The sequence below is a fragment of the Topomyia yanbarensis genome, chromosome 1 (assembly GCF_030247195.1).
Source record: "Topomyia yanbarensis strain Yona2022 chromosome 1, ASM3024719v1, whole genome shotgun sequence".
NCBI classification, from domain to species: domain Eukaryota; kingdom Metazoa; phylum Arthropoda; class Insecta; order Diptera; family Culicidae; genus Topomyia; species Topomyia yanbarensis.
In genome coordinates, this window is record NC_080670.1 from 55,839,759 (window position 1) to 55,865,208 (window position 25,450).

General features: G+C 39.7%; 4 protein-coding genes across 4 annotated transcripts in view; 3 read left to right on the plus strand and 1 right to left on the minus strand.

The window, feature by feature from the left end:
* Window positions 1-36: 36 nt before the first annotated feature.
* Window positions 37-4,810, plus strand: LOC131677652 (thioredoxin domain-containing protein). Its single transcript, XM_058957555.1, has 5 exons — window positions 37-304; window positions 3,455-3,779; window positions 3,835-3,996; window positions 4,053-4,178; window positions 4,247-4,810. Exons 1-5 carry the CDS (start codon window positions 166-168, stop codon window positions 4,458-4,460), a joined length of 966 nt encoding a protein of 321 aa, XP_058813538.1. The 5' UTR covers window positions 37-165; the 3' UTR covers window positions 4,461-4,810.
* An 8,127-nt stretch (window positions 4,811-12,937) lies between these two features.
* Window positions 12,938-16,183, plus strand: LOC131677654 (exosome component 10). The gene is made up of 5 exons (XM_058957560.1): window positions 12,938-13,141; window positions 13,193-14,179; window positions 14,235-15,029; window positions 15,098-15,193; window positions 15,261-16,183. The coding sequence occupies exons 1-5, from the start codon at window positions 13,031-13,033 to the stop codon at window positions 16,101-16,103; spliced, it is 2,832 nt and encodes a 943-aa protein (XP_058813543.1). The 5' UTR covers window positions 12,938-13,030; the 3' UTR covers window positions 16,104-16,183.
* Window positions 16,068-22,911, minus strand: LOC131677657 (crossover junction endonuclease EME1). The gene is made up of 2 exons (XM_058957563.1): window positions 22,662-22,911; window positions 16,068-17,063 (listed from the first exon to the last, which is right to left on the minus strand). Exons 1-2 carry the CDS (start codon window positions 22,764-22,766, stop codon window positions 16,218-16,220), a joined length of 951 nt encoding a protein of 316 aa, XP_058813546.1. The 5' UTR covers window positions 22,767-22,911; the 3' UTR covers window positions 16,068-16,217.
* A 143-nt stretch (window positions 22,912-23,054) lies between these two features.
* Window positions 23,055-25,450, plus strand: part of LOC131677655 (sex determination protein fruitless-like) — a 32,646-nt gene continuing 30,250 nt past the window's right edge. The window contains exons 1-2 of the mRNA XM_058957561.1: window positions 23,055-23,551; window positions 23,977-24,179. Coding sequence (XP_058813544.1) covers window positions 24,102-24,179 — 78 coding nt within the window. The 5' untranslated portion in view covers window positions 23,055-23,551; window positions 23,977-24,101. The remainder of the gene's footprint in view (window positions 23,552-23,976; window positions 24,180-25,450) is intronic.

The following is a 25,450-nucleotide window of genomic DNA, read 5'->3' on the forward strand; positions in this document are numbered from 1 at the left end:
CAACAAAATGTCATCCACTAATCATTGATGATTCCCTTTTTTAAAATATATTCATTTTGCCTTCCGGCAACGTCATTTACCCTTCTGTAGCGGTTTAAATGCGAAAAACTACGTTCAAAATTTTATTTCTGGTGATATTTTGATATTATTCCGTCCACACGTGCAATGAAGTATTCTTCGTTAGTCATTGTTTTATTAGTGCTGGGATTCCGGGAGACCAAAGCCGCAGCTGACCTCAAAGTCGTCAGTGATGATGATCTCGTCAAGTTGTTTCATAGCCATTCGAATTTGATCGTATTGTTTTGTAAGTAAATATTTTTGTGAATATTATATAGTACTGCGACTTGCTGTGTACGGGGTACAATAAGTCTGTCCGTATAACTTCATTTGTTGAATGCATTACCATTGATATTTGTGATCGCAGTCCCAAAAAACATGCGTGTTCAGGTTCTTCGCTGTGCTGTGATTTAACCCTTTATAAGGCAGTGGCCGCTATATAGTGGTGGTATGTCCAACGATACATGTTGAAGATTGAAACGGAGAAATATAAATCGGTAGAAAATTTGTAACCACGTGAATACTGGCTGGGATTATCCAGCAAATTACAGCTGAGCTATTTAGTTTCAATTTGTTATGGAATTTACGTTTCGACTACGTCTCATCAGAATCAGACCCTAACTTAATGACAGGACTATCCTAGCGCCGGATTGAGGCTAGTTCCAAAAACGAAAACACCATTTGTGGTTCTGAGGAAACCCCTAGTCCTGCGTCCCGCAAGAAAAGGAGTTTTGATTAGGCTGATGAAAATTAATGAAGTCTAGGCTTGGTTTGGCTTAGCAAACCAATTCACTATGCTATATTGTGCAGAAAAAATAGTTTTTACCTAAATTTTTCTCACTAAGGAGAATAATAGCACATTGCATTGGCTTGCTAACACAGATTACTAAGCAACCTAACGACTTCATTAATTCTTATAAGCTTAATCAGAAATCCTTTTCTTGTGGGACATCACACAGAACTAGCTGTTTATATTTGGTATCAAATAGTGTTTGGTTTATAACTCGATAATTGCTAGAAGTACCAGACATTTAATCAACGACAATTAATATTGAGAAAAACTGGCGCAATCCCGTTAAAATTAATTCAAATCTAATGATATTCAACGGTATTACCTTTAAAAGGGAGCTTTTCAAATTATTCTTTAAGATAATTATGGTTGTTCTGAAAAGAGCCTTATATAATGCAATCAGTTCACAAAGGCGACCGCATCCGTCTTCTCGCCCAGTATATGGTATATGTTCCTGATTCTATCCAATCGGCCGCTTCCTATTAATCGTCTCTCCCGATGTTAATATATAGTCTCCCGAAAAGGGGGCCACCCGACGGGTTTGAGTAGCAGCATTCGACTGAAAAAACAATTTATTCTGTTCAAGATTTGTCACTCGGTCAATGAGATTAGCAGAAACGAGTCAATCACTGTTTACCAGACTGTTCGTATAACTGTATTGATGTACGTGATCGCAGTCCCAAAAAGCATGCGTGATCAGGCTCTTCGCGATACTGTGCTTCAACCCTTTATAAGGCAATGGCAACTATATTGCCACCAACGATTCATATTGAAGATAGAAATGGAGAAAGATAGATCGATAGAAAATTGTACGCGCGTTGATATCGGATCGTCTGGAATTAGCCAACAAATTACAGATGAGCTATTAAGTTTCAATTAGTTGTGGAATTCGCATTTCGACCACGTCTCATCAGAATCCAAGACACTAACTTAGTGACTAACTTGGGCATGACTAAGCTAGCGCCGGATTGACGCTAGCTCCAAAACGAAAACACCATTTCTGTTTCTGAGGAAACCCCTAGTCCTGCGTCCAGCAAGAAAAGGAGTTCTGATTCAGCTGATGAAAATTAATGAAGTTCAAACTTGGTTTGGCTTAGCAAGCCAATGCGATATGCTCTATACTATATTGTGCAGAAAAAAAGTTTTTACCTAATTTTTTATCTAATAAGGAGAATAATACCAACGATTAATCGTTGATAATACCTTATTGCATTGGCTTGCTAATACAGAAATTGTTATGTTTTGACTCACTAATTCTCACCAGCTTAATCAGAAATGCTTTTCTTGCAGGACCAGGGGTTTATATTTGGTTTTTATTTCGATAAGTACTAGAGAAGCGCCAAAAATTTAATAAATGACGTTCCATGTTGAGAAAATTGGCCTATACCCGTTCAAATAAGATGGGTTAGGCGGGTAATGTCTTTCACATAACCGGAGTGTCGATTAGACTTCAGGCTGTTAATTCGAATTTAATGATTCAACGGAATCACGTTTGAATGGGAACTTTACAACTTATTCTTTAAGATAATTATGGTTGTTCTGAAAAGAGCCTTATATAATGTAGTCAGTCCACGAAGGCGACCACATCCTAATAATCGTCTTCTCGCCCGGTATTGGTATATCTGATTGTACCATATCGGCCTCTTCCTATTAATCCTATCTCTCCCTGTGTTGATATACAGTCTCCCGAAAAAGAGGGCCACCCGACGGTTTTGAACAGCAACACGAGGGGCAAGCACTAAATCTTCAATTCGACGCGGTGCCAAAAGTAGTAGTTAATTAGTTACTTTAAGTACCATAAAGTACATTAAATACCGCAAATATTTAAAAAGTACGGATCAAATTCTTCGTATTTTAAATACGCAAAATATTTCAATTACAGTCAATATGTACTTTAAATACTGGAAGTGCTCACACATCGACGTTAATTACATTAAGTATCTTATTAAGTACAACAGAAGTATTTTTAAATACTTTCATTATTTACTTGAATTATATTCAAAATATGTTTGATATTTTCAATACGACGCACTTAAACCTGCTAGTGCTTGTCCCTCGTAGCAGCATGTGAATGAAGCCACAATTCATGCTGTTCAAGATTTGTCGCTCGGTGAATGAAATTAGCAGAAACGAATCAATCGGTTTTTTGTTGTGTATGATACTTTCTAACCATCGGAAATAAAAATAATGGCCTCTGCTAGTAGCACGAAACGACACAGGCTAATTGAATCGCAATCCGCTAGCCGTGCATAGCTTACAAATATTCTGAGTAGATGCTCCGTTCTCTTCAAACAGTTCAGTACGAATGATAATAGAAACAAATCTGTAGCAAACCTATATTTACATCTTTTCATCATTTTAGTGTTCGATTAGTACGCCATATTGACGGCAAATTGCGGTACTCACGCAAATCTACAAACATTGGACTTTAATATAATATTTGTCAAAGAGAAATAGTTGAACATACCCTTAGATTCTCGTATGGTATGGTATGAAAACAAGCAAAAGAATCGTGAATTAATAGGAATAAAACAACAAAATGGGCTCAATAACCTATCAAGTTTTTAGCTATGCAATTTAATTTGTAATTTTACTTGATCTATTCAGCGAAACAGAACTGCCATGACTGTGATAAACTGGAGGACGTCCTGAAAAATCTTAAGCAGGAAGTGAAAGACAATCTAGAAGCAGAAATTGTTAAGGCCAGTGGTAGCCAGTTGGTGCGGCTGTATAGTCCCACAAAGGAGCCAGCGATAGTATTCTTCCGACATGGTGTACCCCTGCTTTACGATGGGCCGGCAAACGAAGATTCTCTCATTGGAAAATTAGTACAGAATAAAGACCCGAACGTTAAGGAGCTGTCGGACGAAAACTTCGAACACCTCACTCAAGCTTCTAGCGGAGCAACGACAGGTGATTGGTTCATTATGTTGTGAGTATAGGATGGATGGATTGTAGAAGTTTTACTAATGTCCCACACTGTTCAGCTACACATCGAATTGCGTTGATTGCCAACGACTGACGGCCGTTTGGGAAGCAGTTGCCGCTGACCTTAAGACACGAATGAATGTTGCTCTGATGGAGAAAGATGGAAAGGGAAGCGCAACGGCAGAGCGATTTAGTGTAAAAGATGTGCCGTCGTTCATATTGTAAGCAAGGAACCTGATATAGTTATTTGTTACTATTCGTAGTGGTTTATTTTCAGTTTGCGCCAAGGTAAATTCTATCGGTACGAGATTGGCAAATATGACATTAAATCATTCGTAAAATTCGCACAAGACTGGTACAAAAACACAACACCGGAAAAAGTTCCAGTTCCACCATCGCCTTTGTAAGTAGATATCACAGTGAATCCTAAAACCATTTTCTATTCAGACTTTGTTTCGTTTTATATTATAGCGATGCATTCCTAGGAGTAACCGTACATTACCTCAAAAACATTCCTGTATTAGTCGTTACACTTCACAATGAGTACCCAACGTTGTTCTACTGCACGCTTGGCATTTTTGGGTTCGTCGTGTTGGGGTTCACAGCAGCGATCGTTCTTGCAATCATTACACGCTGCAAAGCTGCTGTCAAAAGTAAGAAAACAAAGTCGAAGAAAGCAAAATGAGTAATTTCTCTTGGTTCAGCGAAGGACGTAATAGTAGTCGAAAACGTGCGTTGTCAATTCAAAAAACTACTAAAAAACAAACTCATACGAAATATCGAGTATAGATGCTCAGTGCAAGAACGACCCAACTCCAAAAAGCTTACTATGAGATATAAGAGAAAACGATAGGAAAGAGTCCTTTGTATTAAAGTTAGCTTGCATCGTTTTAGTATTAATAAACATTTAACTACTAATTAACAATAAACTCAATTTGAAGTTTTTGGGTTATGCCGTCCTAGCACTGAGACCTCATTTAAGAAGATCGTATTTGTACAAGTAAAGCGAAATACACTATATTGCCACAGCAAAAATGTTATCAATTTTATATTTAAATAGCTTATACCCATCGCGCGTTGCTGCGACTTTCAACGAAATAGGAGAAAAACACAATTTGTTCCGAAGCGCCATTTGGCGGGCAGATAATCCCCAATCAATAGCACACAAACACGCTCCACAACAAATGCCTACTATGTATGATTTTTACGGCAATCGGTTAAGTCGTTTGGGAGTTCATAAATTCTATACATACGAACATTGACTTTTATATACATAGATTAGGTCTATGTAGATGTATGTCCTAGTAACAATTGGGGTTTTATGGTAGTTTTATAATAGCCACTCATAAAACTTAGATCGAACTTGTAGCGTTCTATAAAACTTCAATTGTTACCTGGGTGTAGAGCATTGCATGATGGCGTAATCAAAGGAAAACATGAAACTTCAACAATTTTTTTGATGTAAAAATTCAAACATGACCCAAACCCTTGAATTGTGGAAGAATTGAAGCTTCATGTAAACAAGCTCTCCGAACTGTCATCAAGTTGAGGTTAAACATTTCTGGTGTATATAACTCAAATTAAATACGCTGATTTCCTCTGTTATAAAGACTCGCCATTTATATCCTGTGTTTACCAATTATCTGTCTGCACTGACATAAATGGTAAACGAACGATAGAAAAGGCGATTCTTTACAGCAGAGGGATTCAGCGTCTTCAGCTCAAACATTTTTTCGCCATTATGATGACAAGTGTGTTTCCTTGAATAAGCATGATGAGCATATGTACCATTCGTAGTTGCTACATCGTGATTGACCAGACCAAGCGAAATTATACAAAGAACCAACGAACGGGGCCTGGGAGTGGCTACCCAGCACCAGCCCGTTTTGAGAATTATAAGCTTTTAGATTTCAATATCAGCTCATTCGGGAAGGAAGAGAATGTTAGTGTGATAACCGTGCTTATGGAAGCCATTGTCGTATTTCATTGAAAAAACATCAGGGAAGTGGATTACACTGGTTTTGCACTGTCTAGCAGAAGTGGGAATGAAACACGTCTAGTCGCTTGATCTTCTGCTACCAATTGCAACACCAGTTCAATCCACTGCCCCATGGTTTTTCAATGAAAAACCCCCATACGTATATCGATGCATCTCCACGATTGTTACGAGGAAGAGTTTTTGTTTGTGAGATACGGTAAATAGACAAATGTGCATTCACCTAGATTAGTGATTCTCAACGTGGGGTCCGCGGACCCCTAGGGGGCCGTAAGATCATTGGTGGGGGTCCGTGAAGAAAAATATATTTTCCGAGTGCATAATGATATTTCGAGTCTTGTTTCCTAACAAACTGAAAATAACTTATTGATAGCATACAAAATCGATGTTTATCCATGGAGGTCCGCAGCAACCCAGGGTGATTTCTAAGGGGTCCGTGGTACGACAAAGATTGAGAATCGCCAGTCCTAAATAAGTAGGACCTATACAACTATTGTCGTATGATTATTGCTCGAGAACTTACGATAGTCACAGGTTTTGCGTTTCCACTTGGTCTCTTAAGAATGGCACTTGATCAAGGCACCAAACTGACGCTAGTCCAAAATTGGAAACGTTACTTGTAAACACACTAAACAATTTAGCTTACGATGTTTTGTAAGTGAAAAAGTTCTATTTCGTGATGCGACATACTGAAATCGAGCCTTGTTCTCAGCTAAGCATGCCAATGCGCAGATATATGCTAAAAGTAGTATAGAGGAACAAAACCTAGCCATCAATCAATTTTTTTGTGATTCTGCTTCATCTTTTCAGAATCATGGTATTTGACTAGGCCACCAGACTTAATTCTTAATTTAAATTAATAACTAAATATATCGTTTGTTGAGCTGATCAGAAAATTACGAGTTTATAAAATATGCAACTTAAACTCTCGATAGCGCTACCGTTTCCGGTTTGCATGGCAATGCAAACGTATACTTAAGTATAGTCAACAGGCTCCGGAATTGTAACCGGATTCCTTTTCGCTCGTTTAATATATACTAACGGACTATTTTTAACTTTCAATGTAAAATTTATTCACAACCTTACTTATGTTTGATTGAATCGAATACTTTTAAACTCCTCAGGTAGCCTTTAACTTGGTCGATCCATCTTGCCCGCAGTTTACTTTTCCTCCTTATGTCTGTCGGATTAGTATCGAGAACCATTTCAACCGTGTTGTCTTTCGACATTCTGGCATTATAACCAGCCCACAGTAACCGCCGATATGCGCTCTGCGAACGTTGAGTGGTTCTGTGAGTAACTGTTACAATTCATGGTTTATGCGCTGTCTCCACCATGGTGGTCAGATAGAATTCCTTAATATCGGTAGGGTCATACCGGCTTGAACCTTCGTTCGAACCGGTCACAAATCTTGATAGCTCCTGGATTACCTAGAGTTTTTCAACAACAACAGTCTTTCTCAAGGCTACCTATATTTTCGCTCGATCAGTCTTTCTCAAGACTACCTATATTTTTTCGACAATTAGTCTTTTTCAAGACTACCTACTTTTTCTACTCAATCAGTCTTTTTCAAGACTAAAACATTTTTCAAGAACAATTCAGCCTAAAGAAATATTTAATTCTTCCAACATGCCTGGGTCCTCCCAGAAAGGCCGAGTGCCAAAAATTAAAGCTAAACGGAAAAGGGTATCTTCTCCACCCGAAAATTCAATTGACTGCAGCAACTCATTCGATGTTTTATCCGAATGTGAAGCTGATGAAATTTCTAAATTTCCTCGCATTGCGCATAATGCCAATGAGAAGAAAACGCAATCACCTCCGCCTATAACAGTGATTATCTCCGACTTCAAAGCCTTTCGAACTGAGCTTTCGACGTTCCTTCCGGACGTGAAAGTCTCTTTTCAGATTGGCCGAAGAGGAGATTGTCGAGTTACAGCGGAGGAATTTATTGGCCACAAACGACTACTCCAGTATCTTACGGAGAAGTTATATAAATTTTATTCATATGATTTCAAGACAGATAGACCATTCAAGACTGTCTTGAAAGGGCTACCACAAGGTCAAAGTTTGGATGAAATATCCAACGAATTGAAAAATTTACTTGGCTTTTCTCCTTCACAAGTTATTCTTATGAAGAGAAAGGCTACCGGCGATGACACGCCAGTACGCTCTGGAATTATCCAGGAGCTTTATTTAATTCATTTTAACCGTAATGAGGTTAATAATTTGAAAGTATATGAAAAGGCACGTTTTATGTTCCACGTGCGAGTAAAATGGGAACATTATAGACGACATGGGGGCAGAATTCAAAATCTGACCCAGTGTCGTAGATGCCAAGGCTTTGGGCACGGCACAAATATTGTCATTTGGATTCCAAATGTATGATCTGTGGTGATAAATCGCACACGAAAGATATTTGTCGGTGAAAAAAACCACAAAATGCGCTAATTGTAGCGAAAATCATAAATCGAATTTCTGGGGTTGTCCTGTTCGAGAAAAATTTATAAATTCTCGTTCTAGACAACAAAAACAACAAATAAAAAATGTACCTACTTCTTCAGGTACACTTCAAGAAAACACGAAACGTGTTAATCCGATTCAAAATAGATTAACAACTTCTACCTCCGTCACACCATTTTACAATGGTGTGTCATCTTATGCTTCAGTGGCAGGTAACAAGGCTAAAATAACGGCTACCGTTACCACGCCCACAAACTCGTTTGCACCCAACGCTTCCTTTAGTCCAATGGATCTAGGTAGCGTAACGGAAGAAAAATTAAAATACCCACAGGAGGCTATGTTACCTATGATGATTGCCATGTTAAATTCTACCTCCATGTTTGAAGCTTTTCAAGCGGGTTGGGAATTTGCTAACAGAATTGTAATGAAATTAAAGTTTAACAATGACTAAATAATCATTTAAATATATTAAATTGGAATTCTCGTTCATTAAAAACATGCGAAGACGAATTTTTCAACTTCTTGAGGATACATAATGAGCATATAGCCGTTGTGACCAAAACTTTTTTAAAACCAAATATTAAATTGAAGAGTAACTCTAATTTTGCTATTCATCGATTTGATCGAAATGTTGGATTCGGCGGAGGAATCGCAACAGCGGTTAATCGCAGGATCAAACATTCCGTTACGCCGTCTCTTGACACCAAGGTGATCGAGAGTTTGGGTATCGAAGTTGAAACTGATCTTGGTATTATTTTATTGCTGCAGCCTATTTGGCTTTTCAGTGCACTGGCGAGCAAATTAATTTCTTGAAAGGAGACTTACAAAAACTTACAAGAAATCGGTCGAAATTCTTCATAATCGGCGATTTTAACGTCAAACACCGAGCGTGGAATAATGCTCAAAGCAATTCCAACGGTAAACTACTTTTTAATGATAGCTCTGCTGGTTATTATTCAATTTTGTTCCCGAATGGTCCTACGTGCTATTCGTCTGTAAGGAATCCATCAACAATTGATTTGGTTTTGACAGATCAAAGTCACCTTTGTAGCGAATTGATTACACATGCTGACTTTGATTCTGATCATCTTCCAGTAACTTTTTCACTTTCTCAAGAAACTGTTTCCAATCCCATTAGCTCAGTGTTCAATTATCACAAAGCGAATTGGGAAAGGTACAAAACTTATATTGAGAATAGTTTTAATCATGACCTTGATTTACAAAATAAAGCTGACATTGATACGGCATTACAAAATTTAAGTAATTCTATAGTTGATGCTAGGAATTTATCAGTACCAACAATACAAAAACAATTTAACTTTCCTATTATTGACGACGATCTTCAACTTCTGATTCGTTTGAAGAATGGTCGAAGACGTCAATATCAACGTTCTCGTGATCCTGCTATGAAATGTATCTATCAGGATCTACAAAAAGAAATTAAGCATAGATTCACACTCTAAAGAAATGAAAATTTCGCAAAAGAGGTTGAACAAATCAAGCCAAATTCTAAACCTTTCTGGAAACTTTCCAATGTTCTTAAGAAACCTCAGAAACCAATTCCAGCTTTGAAGCAAGGTGATCACATACTTCTTACAAATGAAGAAAAAGCTCAAAAATATGCTCTGCAGTTTGAAAGCGTCCATAATTTTAATCTCAACGTTGCGAGTCCTATTGAAACCGAAATCTTACAAAAATATGAAAACGTTTCAAATCAAGTATTGTATCTAGACGATATTGTTGAAACAAACTATGATGAGATCAAATCCATCATGAAAAATTTAAAAAATATGAAAGCTCCAGATTATGATAGAATTTTCAACATTCTTCTTAAAAACCTTCCTGAAATCACCATGAGATACTTGGTCAAAATATTCAACAAATGTTTTGAATTAGCATACTTCCCTGAAAGATGGAAAATGCCAAGGTTATTCCTATTTTGAAGCCAGATAAAAACCCAGCAGAAGCATCTAGCTATCGACCAATTAGTTTACTCTCTTCTATTAGTAAATTATTTGAAAAAATCATCCTAACTAGAATGATGTCACATATCAATGAGAATTCTATTTTTCTTCCTGAGCAGTTTGGATTTCGTATTGGACATTCAACTACTAATCAACTTGTGAGAGTAACTAACATGATAAAGGCAAATATCTCAGAGGGCTATTCCACTGGAGTTGCTCTTCTAGATATCGAAAAAGCTTTCGACAGTGTTTGGCACAAAGGATTAATTGCCAAAATGTGGGATATCAATTTTCCAATTTACATAATAAAGATAATTAAAAATTATCTTACTAACCGTACCCTACTGGTTTCTTATCAGAATTGTAAATCTAATAAGCTACCCGTTAAAGCAGGCGTCCCTCAAGGAGCAAGCGTCGCACCAATACTATACAATATTTTTACCTCTGATCTTCCAAATCTACCTACAGGTTGTAAAAAGTCACTTTTCTATGATGATACTAGCATCTCAGCCACTGGTAGGAGTCTTCGTATTATCTGCAGTCGACTGCAACGAAGCTTAAATATTTTCAATGATTACCTGAAAAAATGGAAAATTTCCACTAATGCGGCAAAAACACAATTGATTGTGTTTCCGCATAAGCCAAGAGCTTCTTCTCTTAAACCAAATAATAACCATATTATTAAATTTAATGGTCTGAATTTAACGTGGTCAGATCAAGTTAAATACTTGGGTTTGATTTACGATACAAAACTCACTTTTAAGGATCACATTGAAGGAATCCAAACAAAATGCAACACATATAAAATGTTTATACCCTCTTATAAATAGGAATTCTAGGCTCTGCCTGAAGAACAAACTATTAATTTATAAACAAATATTTAGACCGGCAATGCTATATGCAGTGCCAATCTGGGCAAGTTGTTGTGCTACTAGGAAGAAAACGCTTCAAAGGATTCAGAATAAATGATTTTGAAGCGTCCTCCCTGGTTTAGCACAAATGAGTTGCACAGACTCGCAAACATAGAAACATTAGAAATTATGACGAACAGTATTATAAGCAACTTCCAACAAAAATCGTTGCAATCTTCAATTGCAACGATAAGCTCTCTTTATAGTTTATAAGTTAGTTTATAAGATTTGTTTAACTCCTTATTCAGAAGACAAGTAGGTTTAAAACATCCTACTGAAAAAAATACTTAACTGCGAAAGCATATTATAACTTTATAATAATTAATTGAATCATGTAAACAATAGGGATGAAAAGTCAACACTTGTGGCTGAACACCCAATATACTAAATTAGAAATGTAATGCAAACAAAACAATATAATCAAATAGAAAATAATAAAAAAAACCCAAAGTAAGCATGATTGCCTCCTGCCTGAATAAGTCTTTGAATTTCACTGCAGGCGTCATCATCGATGGCACCGGTGAGCCCAAATACTCATCAATCACCTCGGTATCACCGCCATCAATCGATATACTCGGTAAGAAGCGTAATGTTTCTTACTTCAAACCTTTTGTTCTTCTTCCGGAAACTTTCACTCGTATTGTTTTTGGTTTTTGTTTGTTCCTGCGAAACACGGCAATTCAAAAATAATGAAATACAATGTAAAGCGACTTTCGAATGTTTCCATTCAATCACCACAAAAGTCAAAACTCTACAAGGGTTATAAAATTCACAGAGGATGATAACCAGCTTCTGTCATATCCCATAAATGAGGACAGTTTAGTTTTGTTTTTAATATTGAAACATACCCTAATTTGACAATGGTTGACTAAGAATACCAACGATTTATCAATAACTCCCGCGTGCGAGTCACGACGTTTTATTTACTAAGTTTTCTATTATACAGCCGACATACCAGAATTTCTATTATACAGCCGACATACCAGAATTCTATTATACAGCCGACATACCAGAATGTTAGGACGTTAGCAGCGACTACTTTGCAACGAGATCGTTAAGAATAGTCCGCTATCAGAATGATCGTGTTCCAAGTTTTACCTTATACTATGTTCACACTACAGAGTTAAAACGTGTTATAATAATTAGCAATACGAAAAATGTCATCAAGATAGCGTTAAAACACGTTTTAACTCGTAGTGTGAACATAGTATTACAATGAACAAACAGAAATATACATTGAATTGCCATAATTTCCTTTGATTTGGTAATGATTGAGAAGAAATTTGAATAATATCTGAATTCACCTACCGTTACTTGAACTTTTACGTTTTGGTTATTTTAACTTGATAAACATAAATATTGATATTAAGAAAGAAAACATAGCGATGTTCAAATAATTCGGAACACATCTTTTGGACCCTATTTATTTCACATTTCTAAGTAAATCATAAGAAAACTGTTGGATTGTACCTTTAAATACTATTTGAAAATGCATTACAACTACTGATTCCTCTTGGCAACCGTGGGATTATGAATTGTTTTCGATGATATGCTTTTAACTGTGAATTTTGATTAATGTGAGTCGAACTAACGACGTTGAGACTTAGAATAGAACCCAAATAATGTAATTGCTTTCATCAAACCAAACGAATTTGGAGGAATTGGCAGTAATAGAACATATCTGAAACGGTGCAATAAGGTTGATTACCCTCTTTCCAGAATCAAGAGAGACGTTCGTTCAGTGCATGCGCGAAATTATTCCCATGCAGCAATCGAGTCGACATTACTGACACTGCCCGTCGACATTCGCATGAAAATGACAGTCTGACTGTCGAAGCGTGGCTTTTGTTTTGCACGTCCCTTGATCACGTCCGCGCACGATTCTCGTTTTTTGAAACTTTTTGTACGTAAAAATCGCGATAAAATGAAGCACGGCAATAAGAACCAGCCTTCCGCAGCTTCCAACGGTGCAGAAACTTCTAGCGCTCGTCCGGTTCCGCCAATTGACAGCAGTCCCATCCGGAAATATACAGACGTAAGTTTTTGCGAAAAATCAACCAATGTTTTTAAATTAATTTTCTTATAGAATGGTCAAAAACTTTTGCTGGACGCTATGAGAGCTGCTCTTGCGTTACCGGCTGGTAAATCCCGCGACTTGTACTCAACACATCCGTCATTTGTTAGGATAATGGATCGTCATGCCAATTCGGTACTGCATACCATTTCGGACGTTCTGAAGATGCAAGAAATCAAGGGAAATATTGTGGTGCGTGATCATGAAGAGAAATTCGAACTTCTGCAGGAATTCAACGACACAATTCTCGAGCGAATCAACTCCAACCTGGACGAAATAGCCGGAATTAAGAAGAAGCACGAAACCGTATTGGTACACAGTGAGATTCAAATGCCTGCGGAACCACGGCACCAACTGAGCGGTACATGGAATAACAGAAATAAATCGGCGCCAGCTACGGCTATGACAGCTACATTGATAACCGGAACGAATATAGCCAGACCACAAATTAATTTCAAAGACCCAGTTGATAATTCGCCACTGCATCCATTTGTACCGAAGATTAAGGATAAACCAAACTCTATCAAACCGCTAGCCATTCTACCTGAGTACGACGAAGCAGGCAACGTGGTTAGCTATCTTCATCCGTACGAAGTCGAGCTAGATCGGTTTGAGCCTTCGAAGGAAGTACTGAAGCCAGTTGAACCAACAGAACCGTTAATGCTCGAAGATACGCCACTTTCCGTTATCGACAAACATAGGCAGATACCAGCTTTACTTAATGAACTGAAGCTAGCCAAAGAACTAGCAATTGATTTGGAGCATCATTCTTATCGTACCTTTCAAGGTTTCACCTGTTTAATGCAAATATCTACTCGAAGTAAGGATTACATTATCGACGCTCTTGCCCTTCGCGAGGAGCTGCAGGTTCTGAATGAAGTTTTTACTGATCCGAAGGTGGTAAAAGTGTTGCACGGTTCGATATGTGATATCGAATGGCTTCAGCGGGACCTGGGTTTATATATTGTCAACATGTTTGATACGGCGGAGGCTGCAAAGGTAACATGAATTTCAATCGCAAAATATTGGCAATATAGTCAGTTCTATTTTGTAGGTTTTGGAATTCTCCAGAGTTGGACTGCAGTTTCTACTAAAGCACTACTGCAACATTGATACGGACAAAGCGTACCAACTTGCTGACTGGCGCATCCGACCACTGCCCGACAATTTTATTGAGTATGCCCGTAAGGATACTCACTATTTGTTGTACATTTACGATTGCATGCGTAACGAGCTGAATGCGAAAGGTGCCAGTTTTTTGCAGACCGTTTACAACAAATCTACCTTTCTGTGCAAGCAGCGATACGAGAAACCAGTGATTAATTTGGATACAATCATGAGCATCTATCGTCGCTCGAGGCATGTATTCGATCAACGTCAGATGTACGCCTTCCGGGAGATTCTCTACTGGCGAGACAAAATCGCACGCCAAGAGGATGAATCCCCTGGCTATGTCCTGCCGCAGCATATGGCTCTGGATATCGCGTCAAAGTTACCCCGGGAAATGCAAGGCATAATTGCTTGCTGTACGCCGGTGCCTTCCCTTGTACGTCAGCATCTGCATACTCTTCATCAGATTATTCTGAAGGCGCGGGATATTCCGCTTAACAAAACCGTTCCGCAGGACATCGAACGGCAAACGGACACTCGGCATAAAATTCAATCCACTTTCGACATAAATAATCCTCTATTCTGTCCGCACGACACCAGTCACCAGAGTGCACACCTGGAAACGAACTTACCCACCCTTTTGGATGCAGCGTCCGGAAAGATTTCGATGTACGAAAAAGTTATGGTAGATTTGCTCAAGGAACGTCCCGAGGCTAGCGTGTTTGAGAAATCGAAAACGGTAGGGATGCCACTTCCAGTGGTCTAGCGAATGACAATTTAATTGATTTATCTTTGATGTGCTTTCAGCGGACGTTGGATGAGAAAGGTAGACTGATTTTAGGTGACACCGTAGGAGAGGATTCTAAAATCGTTAAGTTTATCGAACTATACTATCAGAAAAATGTAAGATTGCCCTCTAGCCAATGTATTTTTAAAATTCTAGTAATAGTTTATATTTCTTTTCTTGCAGCAATTCGCAGGCGATCAGAAAGCAAACGAAACACGGCATCTATCCTACCAGGACCGCAAATTTAACACACCTTACGAACGCCATCTTGAAGCACGCCGAAATCGTGAGCTAAACGAACCGGAGCCAGTTGTGCCACCGCTGCAGATAAAAGAGGAGGTCGACGAGTTTGAAACAAGTACCGTAGTCAAGCAGGAAACGAAACAGAAAAATATTGAATCAGTGCCTCTAAAGACATTGAAACGGAGGGAGGATAGGAAAGTGAAACGAGAGCTGGAACAGACGGAGGAAACGTTAGATAAAATAAAATTCAACGATTACGAACCAGCTCAAAAGAAAGCAAAGGCAGACCGGCAATCCAAAGGTGATTATCCGATGCAGATTAAACCGTTTGCGGGAGCGCTCAGAACCAACGTTAACGATAAGGATGCAGCCAGTGATGATAATGATGACGATGATAGAAATCAGGCTAACAGCAGTAACAATCAAACTGGCAGTTTTAGAGGTAACAAAAAAGGAAAAAATAAAAAGAAAAAGTTTAGAAAACCTGGTCCAATGAACGGTAAAGATGCCAGACAAAATTCCAACAAACCAGTTGCTTTCGATTATGATAAGGTGGACTACTCACGGTTCCAAGGTGGATCCAGACCAATGCAGCAACACAAAGGAAGAGGAGGTAAATTTGTTCGGAGGCCTGCCCAGAATGAAGACTCCGCGCCCGCCGGTGAAGGTTCCAGCAGTGCTTCAATGAGGAAAACTCTGCACCCGGAGAGTAGAATAGCAAAGGGTGTTAAAAGAACTCAAAAGATGTTCAACTTCAGTAGTAATATATTGAAAAAGAAATGAGTTCATTTCGCAAGTATCAACCAGAAAAAATTGTAACATTAGATAATTTTTTTTTTGCGAAAAAAAGATTTATGGTATTATATTTTTGTTATTCATTGCATTTTTTGCTGATACTCAAAGTTCAATCTTCGGATCGACGCTGCTGTAGAGCAGATAAATTTTCTTGCTCAACTCAGGTCCAATGCGTCGAATCGAGGAAGTGATCGGTCCACCCGCTCTCCGAATCGGGATGTCTGCCAGCAGATTGGGACCATCTGTAGCGAAGCGAAATGCTTCAATCAGCTGCCGCAAACTTGGATAAACACTGATGATCGCTTCGGCCACTTCCAGCGTAACGGACGGAATTTTGATTAGCTGATTTTGGTATAGTTGATGTAACCCGGCCGTTCCTTCGACACGTACGCAACCTTTTTTCTCGTTACCCAGGTACAACTGTTCCTGGCAGAACTTTTCGTTCTGCTGTTGTTTGTAGGGCAACTCGGCCAAACTTTTCCCCAGTTGTGCCACAAAGTCACCGACTTCTTCGGCCGTTTCCAGCAGCTGATAGGAAAGGCCGGTGAAAAGTTGTAATTCCGTCAGTGCCATTTCTGTTTGCTTACGACCCACGCAGCCTCGATTGTTGCGACAATAGCTGACCAATCCGAAAACCAGCAGTGACACTGTTTTGCCAGGATAGTGCTGTTGTACTTTTTCGATAGAAGAAAGCAGATCTCGCTCTTTAACACGACGTACCAGATCTTCACCATGCATAAGGAAAATCATGAATTTCTGCTCGATAGTTTTGTCGGTGATTGTTCCTTGCTGAGTAACCGTTTGCTGTGTGGTGCGATAATAGGTGATAGTGCATGGTACAGCTTGCTGTTTAATTTCGTACTTGAGATTCAGTTCGTTCAGCTTGGACAAAATGTCGGTACCGTGGCTGCCCTGAAGAAACTCGGGATCGATGATTGCGTGCAAAAACTGGAAGAAATTTTATGGTTTTGAAGTATATCTGTTAGTGTTGTGTAATTTGAATTTTTGGTCATTACGGCTGCAGAGCAACTTTGCGAATCAGTTGAAAATGCTGGTGTCCCAAATACCACTTTACTATATGTGATTATAAGCCAATAGGCTTAGTCATTGTCATTGTCATTTCTCAGCCCACACCCTGGCAGACGTTCATCCGCCCATCTAGACTATGTCAAGATGAGGACCTGCAAAGCCTAACTGTTCGTATGTGCTAGTCCGTATAGCACACCAGTTTCTTCCACAAGCAGGCGCCGGCTGTTAACCAGTCCCACAAGTTTCAGATACATTACATAGAGGATAGTTGGAGACAGAAAATGAAGAGATAGTAAAGAGATTTTGGTTTGCTGAAACGAGACAAGAAAAGCAAAATAATTGTGATTAGTTTTTTTTTTATCGGACAGATGGGACTGCAGATTAACGTAACGTCAAGTTCTCTATTTTGTCTGGTCCAATGTATCCTGCTCCTAACAACGCGTGCTAAGTCGTCAGTGATGCAATTAAAACTTCGCATTGATTCCGCTTCTATTTTCTTCCTGATCTCCTCATGGGTCCCCTAGGTCAGAAACGGATCAATCGAATACAAACTATTTGGCGCAAGTTCAGAGCGTGTAACGTCGTGTCATCTAGTCTGTCATCCTATGGAAAATCATCCTACCATCGCCTTGGGGTCAACGTCATATTGACAAATTTCGCATTGAATCCGCTTCTGTCTCTTCCTAATCTCCTTTTTGTCTGCTAGTTCCGAAGCAGATCAATCGACTATTAATTGAAACGGTAAACATACTAGCAGTATTAGTCCTACTCGCGAATACTTTTCCTTCAACTGTGCTGTTTCTTCTCTACCTTATATCATAACTCGATTATCCCTGTTCTAGTCAATATACATATTCATTACATTATGGACCAGGCAAACCCTTAATTTTTCTATTATTATTATCCTGAGTAGCTATACCAGTGAAGGTATTTTAGGATTTCGCAAAAGAATCTCTGCCAATAAAGGCATAAGAAATATTTATCCACTATTAACCATAAAGTTTGCTCGAACCGAATGTCCGCCTGGTTCGACTCGAATAGACCACACCGACCCGAAAGGGTTGCTTATCATTTCTGAGAGCCGGTGTGCTTGGTCGAGTTTAGTAATCATAAGAACAAGTCCTGAATAATTAACTATCTCTTAGGTGCCAGTCCTGCACTCCTTTCCTGAACTAGCCTCATACTCACGATCAAAAGAGTCGACAACTAGTAGGATCCACATGTCCCCCACCCAAGCGAATTGATCAACTTGCAAGTAGGAGCACATATCTACCAACCAGCCAAGAAGACTTCCGAATCAATGAGAATGGACCATGCCAGTCGAAGGCCACAGGCCCAGCGCCACCTCGTACAGTGTCATTGTCATTTCTCAAGATGAGAACCTACAAAGCCTAACTGTTCGTATGTGCTAGTCCGTATAGATTTTGGTTTGCTGAAACGAAACAAGAAAAGCAAAACAATTGTGATTAGTATCGTAGCTATAATAAATAAATAAACGATTTCTCCTCTGTTGTCGATTTCCCTGTTCGCAGTCCTCCCTCCTGTTCCTGATCTGTTTGTGCCACTGGCTTTCCGTTTCCTTGGCCGTCCCGCTCTCCCACACACATCGTAGCAGGAGAAACAAATGAAAAGACAAAACAAAACATAATGAAAATAAATGGAAGTGTGCTATCTGTGCCTAAATTGATGTTGCTTCTCAGTTTCGCACGACCCAGGGGGGACTTGGCCTTGATCCCAATGCTCTGTCACCTATGTTACGTGATATTCGTTATGGAATATTCTTTGTTTGGGGGCCATTCATAAACAATGTTGTACGTTTTTTTTATCCCTGATCCGCTGATACGTCTAAAATTCATTTTTAGTTTTTTATCTCGTTACGTGACGCTCTTCCCTATTGTCAATATCCAACATCATTTATGAATGATCCCCTGGTGATATATTTAGAGCAGACAATCCAATGAGAAATAGGATTGACAGGATTTTAGTGCGCTCTTGGCACCTTGTGTCACATCTTCATGTTTGTTATACATACTAAGTATACCAAAGCATGCGATGTGATGACCGGAAGATTAGAGAAGCAACTCCTCCCCTTACACCCCCCCCCCCCCATTATAAGCCAATAGGCTTAGTAATAAGAAAAGAATAAATGTGTAGCTCTCATCGATAATTTTTTTTTTTTTTTTTATCTTAAAATACGTTTATTTAGGCCCAAATGCTGTAGCTTAACGAGGCCGATAATTCATTTTTTTTTATATTACATGTCACATGTTAGTGGGGGAAGGGAAAGCCGTATTTAGGGGCGGCTTGCTCCCCTCTTATGTAAGTAAAGGACAAAGGTAGGAAGTGGGATACATATTGTGTAATTGACATCGTCGTTTGCTGATTGATCATTGTGGCGGATATGCACACTTTGTTGTAGTGTTGTAGTTTCCAGCCTGTAATCGCAGGGGCGAGGGGAGGGTCGATATTTCGGATAATTATTGGCACTCTATATCATCTGCATGTGCGGTATGTCATGATGTTCTGGATAGACGGTTATCAAGAAGAGTGTGCACCGAAGACTCGTGAAGCAATGCCATATTGTAGATACAGGGATAGGTTGGTGAGATTCTACTGTGAATGAGAGAGGGTAAAATGTATTAAACTTGGACATCAATGGTTTTCAAAAAGATATAGATAAGAAAAATATAGGGGTGGTCACGGCTTGCCAGGACGTCCCGGACTGGCACATAGGGTGATCTACCTCGGGCCCGAAGGGAATCTATTAGTTGGGACCTGGCAACACAGTACTCTGCGCACAGCCAAACAACATGCTCGATGTCGTGATAGCCGTTCTCACAAACACAATGATTATTTTCAGCAAGCCCTATACGACGGAGATGCGCGTCAAACGAGTAATGGTTGGACATGATCCTTGACATCGTACGAATAAAGTCCCGGTTCACATCCAACCCCTTAAACCAAGCATTCGTTGATACCTTCGGGATAATGGAATGTAGCCACCGTCCCAGATGCCCATTGCTCCATGAGGTTTGCCAACTATCGAGCGTCCTCTGACGAGAGATACTGAAAAATTCGTTGAAGCAAATTGGTCTTTCGTAAGTGTCGCCTTCTAATGCGCCCACCTTGGCTAAAGAGTCCGCCTTCTCATTGCCCGCAATAGAACAATGTGACGGGACCCAAACCAAGGTAATCTGGTAAGATTTTTCAGATAAAGCACTCAGATATTCCCGTATTTTCCCCAGGAAATACGGTGAGTGCTTTCCAGGCTTCGCCGCACGGATGGCCTCAATGGAGCTGAGACTATCCGAAACGATGAAGTAATGGTCTGAGGGCAGGGTGTCAATGATCCCGAGAGTATACTGAATGGCAGCTAATTCTGCGACGTAAATTGAAGCAGGATCATTGAGTTTGAATGAGGCAGCAAGATTTTCGTTGAAGATACCGAAGCCTGTGGACCCGTCGAGAATTGATCCGTCAGTGTAGAACATTTTGGCGCAGTCGACTTGATGGTATTTGTTATAGAAAATATTTGGGACCACTTGTGGGCGAATATGATCCGGAATTCCACAAATCTCTTCCTTCATGGATGTATCGAAAAATACAGTTGGATCAGAAGTATCTAAGAGATGAGCACGGTTGACGTTATATGTAGATGAATTGATGTTCTGTGCCATGTAATCGAAGTACAAGGACATGAATCGGGTCTGAGAATTAAGCTCGACAAGCCTTTCGCAATTTGCAATCACCAATGGGTTCAGAATATCGCATCGAATGAGCAATCGATATGAGAGGTCCCAGAATCGATTTTTCAGCGGAAGAACGCCCGCCAGCACTTCGAGACTCATCGTATGGGTCGAGTGCATGCAACCCAAGGCAATACGCAAGCAACGATACTGGATTCGCTCCAGTTTGATGAAGTGTATGTTCGCAGCGGAGCGAAAGCAGAAACATCCGTACTCCAACACTGATAATATCGTTGTTTGGTACAACCTGATTAGGTCTCCTGGATGGGCACCCCACCATGTTCCAGTTATTGTACGGAAAAAGTTGATCCTTTGTTGGCACTTCTGTTTCAGATACCTAATGTGACATCCCCAGGTACCTTTAGAGTCGAACCATACCCCGAGATATTTGAATGTTGAAGCCTGAGCAATAGTTTGATCCATTAATTGAAGCTGTAGTTGCGCTGGTTCACGCTTTCTAGAAAATACGACTAGCTCAGTTTTCTCCGTGGAGAACTCGATACCCAGTTGGAGAGCCCATGCAGACAAATTGTCCAAGGTATCTTGCAGTGGTCCTTGCAAGTCGACGGCTTTAGGACCTGTAATAGAGACCACACCGTCATCTGCAAGCTGCCTTAGCGTGCAGGAATTGACAAGACATTCGTCAATGTCATTCACGTAAAAATTGTAGAGGAGAGGGCTTAGACATGAGCCCTGGGGAAGGCCCATGTAGCTAAATCGTGATGTCGATAAATCGCCATGCGAGAAATGCATTTGTTTTTCAGACAACAGGTTTAGCAAAAAGTTATTTAAAATTGGCGAAAGACCATGCTGGTGCAACTTCTCATAAAGAATGTTGATCGAAACTGAATCGAAAGCCCCCTTAATATCCAAGAATACTGATGCCATCTGCTCTTTGTTAGCATATGCCATTTGAATTTCTGTTGAGAGCAACGCAAGGCAATCGTTCGTCCCTTTGCCTTTGCGGAAGCCAAATTGTGTATCTGACAGTAAGCCATTTGTTTCGACCCAATTGTCGAGCCGAAACAGGATCATTTTCTCGAACAACTTCCGGATACAGGACAGCATTGCGATCGGACGATACGAATTGTGGTCGGAGGCTGGTTTTCCTGGTTTTTGGATGGCGATGACCCTCACCTGTCTCCAGTCATGTGGGACAATGATCATCGATAATGAATGTATCTCATCTTGTGCAGAAAGGAAAAACTGTATTTATTTTTTATTTATTTCAATTATAGAGGTTTTAACCTTAAGGTCATTCGCCTCTTCGGGTTAGAAAAATCTCTTAGGAACAATTTCTAACCCTATGTGCGGGGTCGGGACTCGAACCCAGGTGCGCTGCGTACAAGGCAATCGATTTACCAATACGCTACGCCCACTCCCCTGGAAAAACTGTATTTTCATGAGGAAAAGTTACAGAATTACGCCTTCGCGGTTTGCAACTGGCCAGACTAATTCACGTGAAATGCCTCGTGCGTGCATACTTGTATATAGCGCTGTTGGCAAGGCTTGGAGGGTTTCAATTTGATCGAACCCGACCCGTACCCGATATCCTGAAAATTGATAAATTCGCACTCGACCCGAGCCCAAAAATTTAAAACTTGAGAAACCTGATCCAAACTAGGGTTGTTTATATAGAGAATCAACCAAGGATTCCGAAGATTTTAAATTTTAAGCACTCGAGCTGGATCTTAATCTCATCTAAGAATGATAGAACCATTCGAAGTGGCACCTGTGTTATAACTTTAAATATTAGAGTTCACTCACGTACCTTGTTACATGTTCCAGGCTTCATATTTCTTTGTTGTTCATAATAGTTTAACTGCTGCATACGTTCAACAGGGTTTTCACAACGTTTTCCTATGTCTTTAGCCATTTATCCACTTATTATGTATAGTATAGAAGAAAAATCGCTCTTCATTTTAATCCGAAGTAATTCTATGGCTCCCGTCTAATAACAGCTGTTTCACACAAATAAATCTCGTAGTTTCGTATCCAAAAACGATGTCGCTGCGAATCAACAGTGAGTCCAATAGGAAATTATTCCTCACAAGTGACGTTCATTCATGTCAGAAATCAGTGAGTCGGGAGCGGGAGCGACAAACGCTAGTGAAAAAAGCGTATCAGTCATATTTCACGCTCATCGCAGTGTTCGTCTGCCCAACAAGAGCAACAGCAGCACTAGTAGCAAAACAGAAGCAGGGGGAATTGGTTCGGGTGGAAATGTTCATTTATTGCGTGCTGCGCGTTGTGTGTGTTGATTGTTTACCCAAAAAAGTCACTATTATCTAGTCTCTTCCATCAAAAAGTTGTCGAATCGCGTTTAGAACGGTCCATTGTGCAATAATCGCCGTCATCGTAACGCAACGGGATCGAAGTCCTTGTCACACGATCGCGAGTGAATTGAAGTGGAAAAGTTGTGACCTCAAAAAGCCAATCTAGTCCCTTCAAAGACGACGACGTCGCTTCAGTGCTGATGGGAGGAAAATCGATGCACTACCGTTTCTAACACACAAAAATGGCGTCGCGGCGTCCGCTGGGATCTCGTTCTACTACCATCGTTGCTTATCGGGGTCTTCGAGCGTTTGAGGGCAGATATTAGAAACTGGTTTGAGCCACAGCCAAGCGGACAATCGGTTCTGGAAGTGTCTGGGCGACAAAGTGAGTTTACTCCCTCAGAAGCAAATGTTGAAGACAAACAAAAATCGATAATTCGTGTGCTCGTTTCGCAATCACCTCCTTCGAAAAGCAGTATTCGTGCTAGCGCAGAGGGCGATGTGCCAAGGGATCTTTGAACTTTCGGGTGCTCTTTTGACCTCATGCCGAGCCAACGGTGATAGTAGTGCAGGCAGTAGGAGCAGTGCACGATATTGTATTATTCTATCAAACCGAAGGGGGAACAAGCGTGTGTAGGGTCCATCGTTCCACCCCGGGCTGAGCGAAAGGAAAAGATCTGGAAACGAGCAAGGGGGTGGGATGATATCGATTTTTTTTTGTTCGCTTGCTATTAAATCGTTGACCACAAACGAGGAGAGCCCTCGTGACTAATCCGAACCCGTGCTGTGTGCTTCACTCTGTATTTTTAGTGTCGATGTGAGTGAGCTAGGTATACAACACGAGTCGAAGTTGTCCTTCAAGAGTCTCAAGTAGCTCAAGGTAGTTCGCTTTTGGAAAGCAGATTAGCTTTTAGGAAGACACATCACAATTGACGATGAGTTCCGGCCAGTCCCAGCAGTTTTGCGTTCGATGGAACAGTCACCTAGGTAGCATCGGGGCTGCCTTTCCACAGGTGAGTTTAGGATAGGAAATCAATTGTTAAACTCGCGTTGGTTGTGTTAGCAAATAAAAACCTTTAAAGGGCACTTCGTTCTACATGTTCTACGCCCCTTATCAGCACTGGCAGGCATTGTACAAAGTTTAATTGCATCAGTATGGGTGTTTGTGCTGGTGTGCAAACGTCGGAGCTAAAATAAATAACAGAAGGGTCTCAAATATCCCCCGTTTAAATGCCTCCTCTAGCTCTGTTATAAAGCATACGCACAATGTGCCGATAGCGAACGAGACCCTTCGCATATGGCACCGATTTAGCTGCTTCCCATTCTGGATGGGAAAGGGAACGCGGTGTTGGTGTAACCTGTGCTGCCAGTTTTAGTAATAAGGTGATGTTTAACCCTTTCAAACAACGATTGAATGACTATTATTTTCACTAAAATTACAATACGTACCGGTTTTTTAAACATTCGTCGCAGGAAACTAGTGTTTCCTGTTTTTCGGCGCATAACAATAATTTTATTTTACTCGCGCTCTCTGGATATTAGTTTGTTCTGAACTTTAAGTCCAGTTCCAAACTCGTCTTGAAATATTACCTGGCGTTGTTTCGAGTTTTTCTGTAAATAACTTGTTGGTATTAAATTACCTAGTATGTTTCGTATTTTAATTCTTTAAAATCCTTTAGAAAACTGAGAACTCTCGAACGGCCATCTCCTATCTTACAGTTAATGATACTATGAACGTTCATTTCTCGAAAAGCTAAATAGTGAACAACATCATTTCAATATCTCAGAATGTTCGGTTGCAAATGCTGCATAATTTGTTCTTTGACAAAATAACCCTATCTCTTGTTTCCGTTGTATTTGGATAATAGAATTTTCATGTTTGTCTAATTTTGGCGTATATTAGATCCAACTCAAGAAATATGACACCAAAGTTATATTCATATCCACTGAAAAGCCAGAAAATTTGGCAGAGAAAAGTGTCCTAATATTAAATAAAATTAGTTTTTTATAAGTAAAATAATTTAAATTTTATGTTACATATAAGACTTTTTGTTAATTTTCTCGAAAAAGTAAATAACAAACATCACCATTATGCTCATAGAAAAAAATTCATCTCGCAAAGTTCTACAATTCCTTCTTTGATACCAATATAACGATCTTTGAGCGTTTCGACGCAGTATCATTGCACATCATTGGATATGCTTTAAACTATACAACTTGTAAAAAGTTATTTAGTAAACTTAACTAAAAGAAATTAGAACACTCGTAATTTGATAAAAAATTT

What these genes read in the sequence shown, in the direction of transcription:
- LOC131677652 (XM_058957555.1), top strand. Translation starts at nt 166, where the DNA reads ATGAAGTATTCTTCGTTAGTCATTGTTTTATTAGTGCTGGGATTCCGG. An exon ending in GAATTTGATCGTATTGTTTT is followed by an intron (nt 305 to 3,454) that starts GTAAGTAAATAT and finishes TGATCTATTCAG; the next exon opens with CGAAACAGAACTGCCATGAC. An exon ending in CCAGTTCCACCATCGCCTTT is followed by an intron (nt 4,179 to 4,246) that starts GTAAGTAGATAT and finishes TTTATATTATAG; the next exon opens with CGATGCATTCCTAGGAGTAA.
- LOC131677654 (XM_058957560.1), top strand. Translation starts at nt 13,031, where the DNA reads ATGAAGCACGGCAATAAGAACCAGCCTTCCGCAGCTTCCAACGGTGCA. An exon ending in ATACGGCGGAGGCTGCAAAG is followed by an intron (nt 14,180 to 14,234) that starts GTAACATGAATT and finishes TCTATTTTGTAG; the next exon opens with GTTTTGGAATTCTCCAGAGT. An exon ending in AACTATACTATCAGAAAAAT is followed by an intron (nt 15,194 to 15,260) that starts GTAAGATTGCCC and finishes CTTTTCTTGCAG; the next exon opens with CAATTCGCAGGCGATCAGAA.
- LOC131677657 (XM_058957563.1), bottom strand. Translation starts at nt 22,766, where the DNA reads ATGGCTAAAGACATAGGAAAACGTTGTGAAAACCCTGTTGAACGTATG. An exon ending in AGCCTGGAACATGTAACAAG is followed by an intron (nt 17,064 to 22,661) that starts GTACGTGAGTGA and finishes AATTTCTTCCAG; the next exon opens with TTTTTGCACGCAATCATCGA.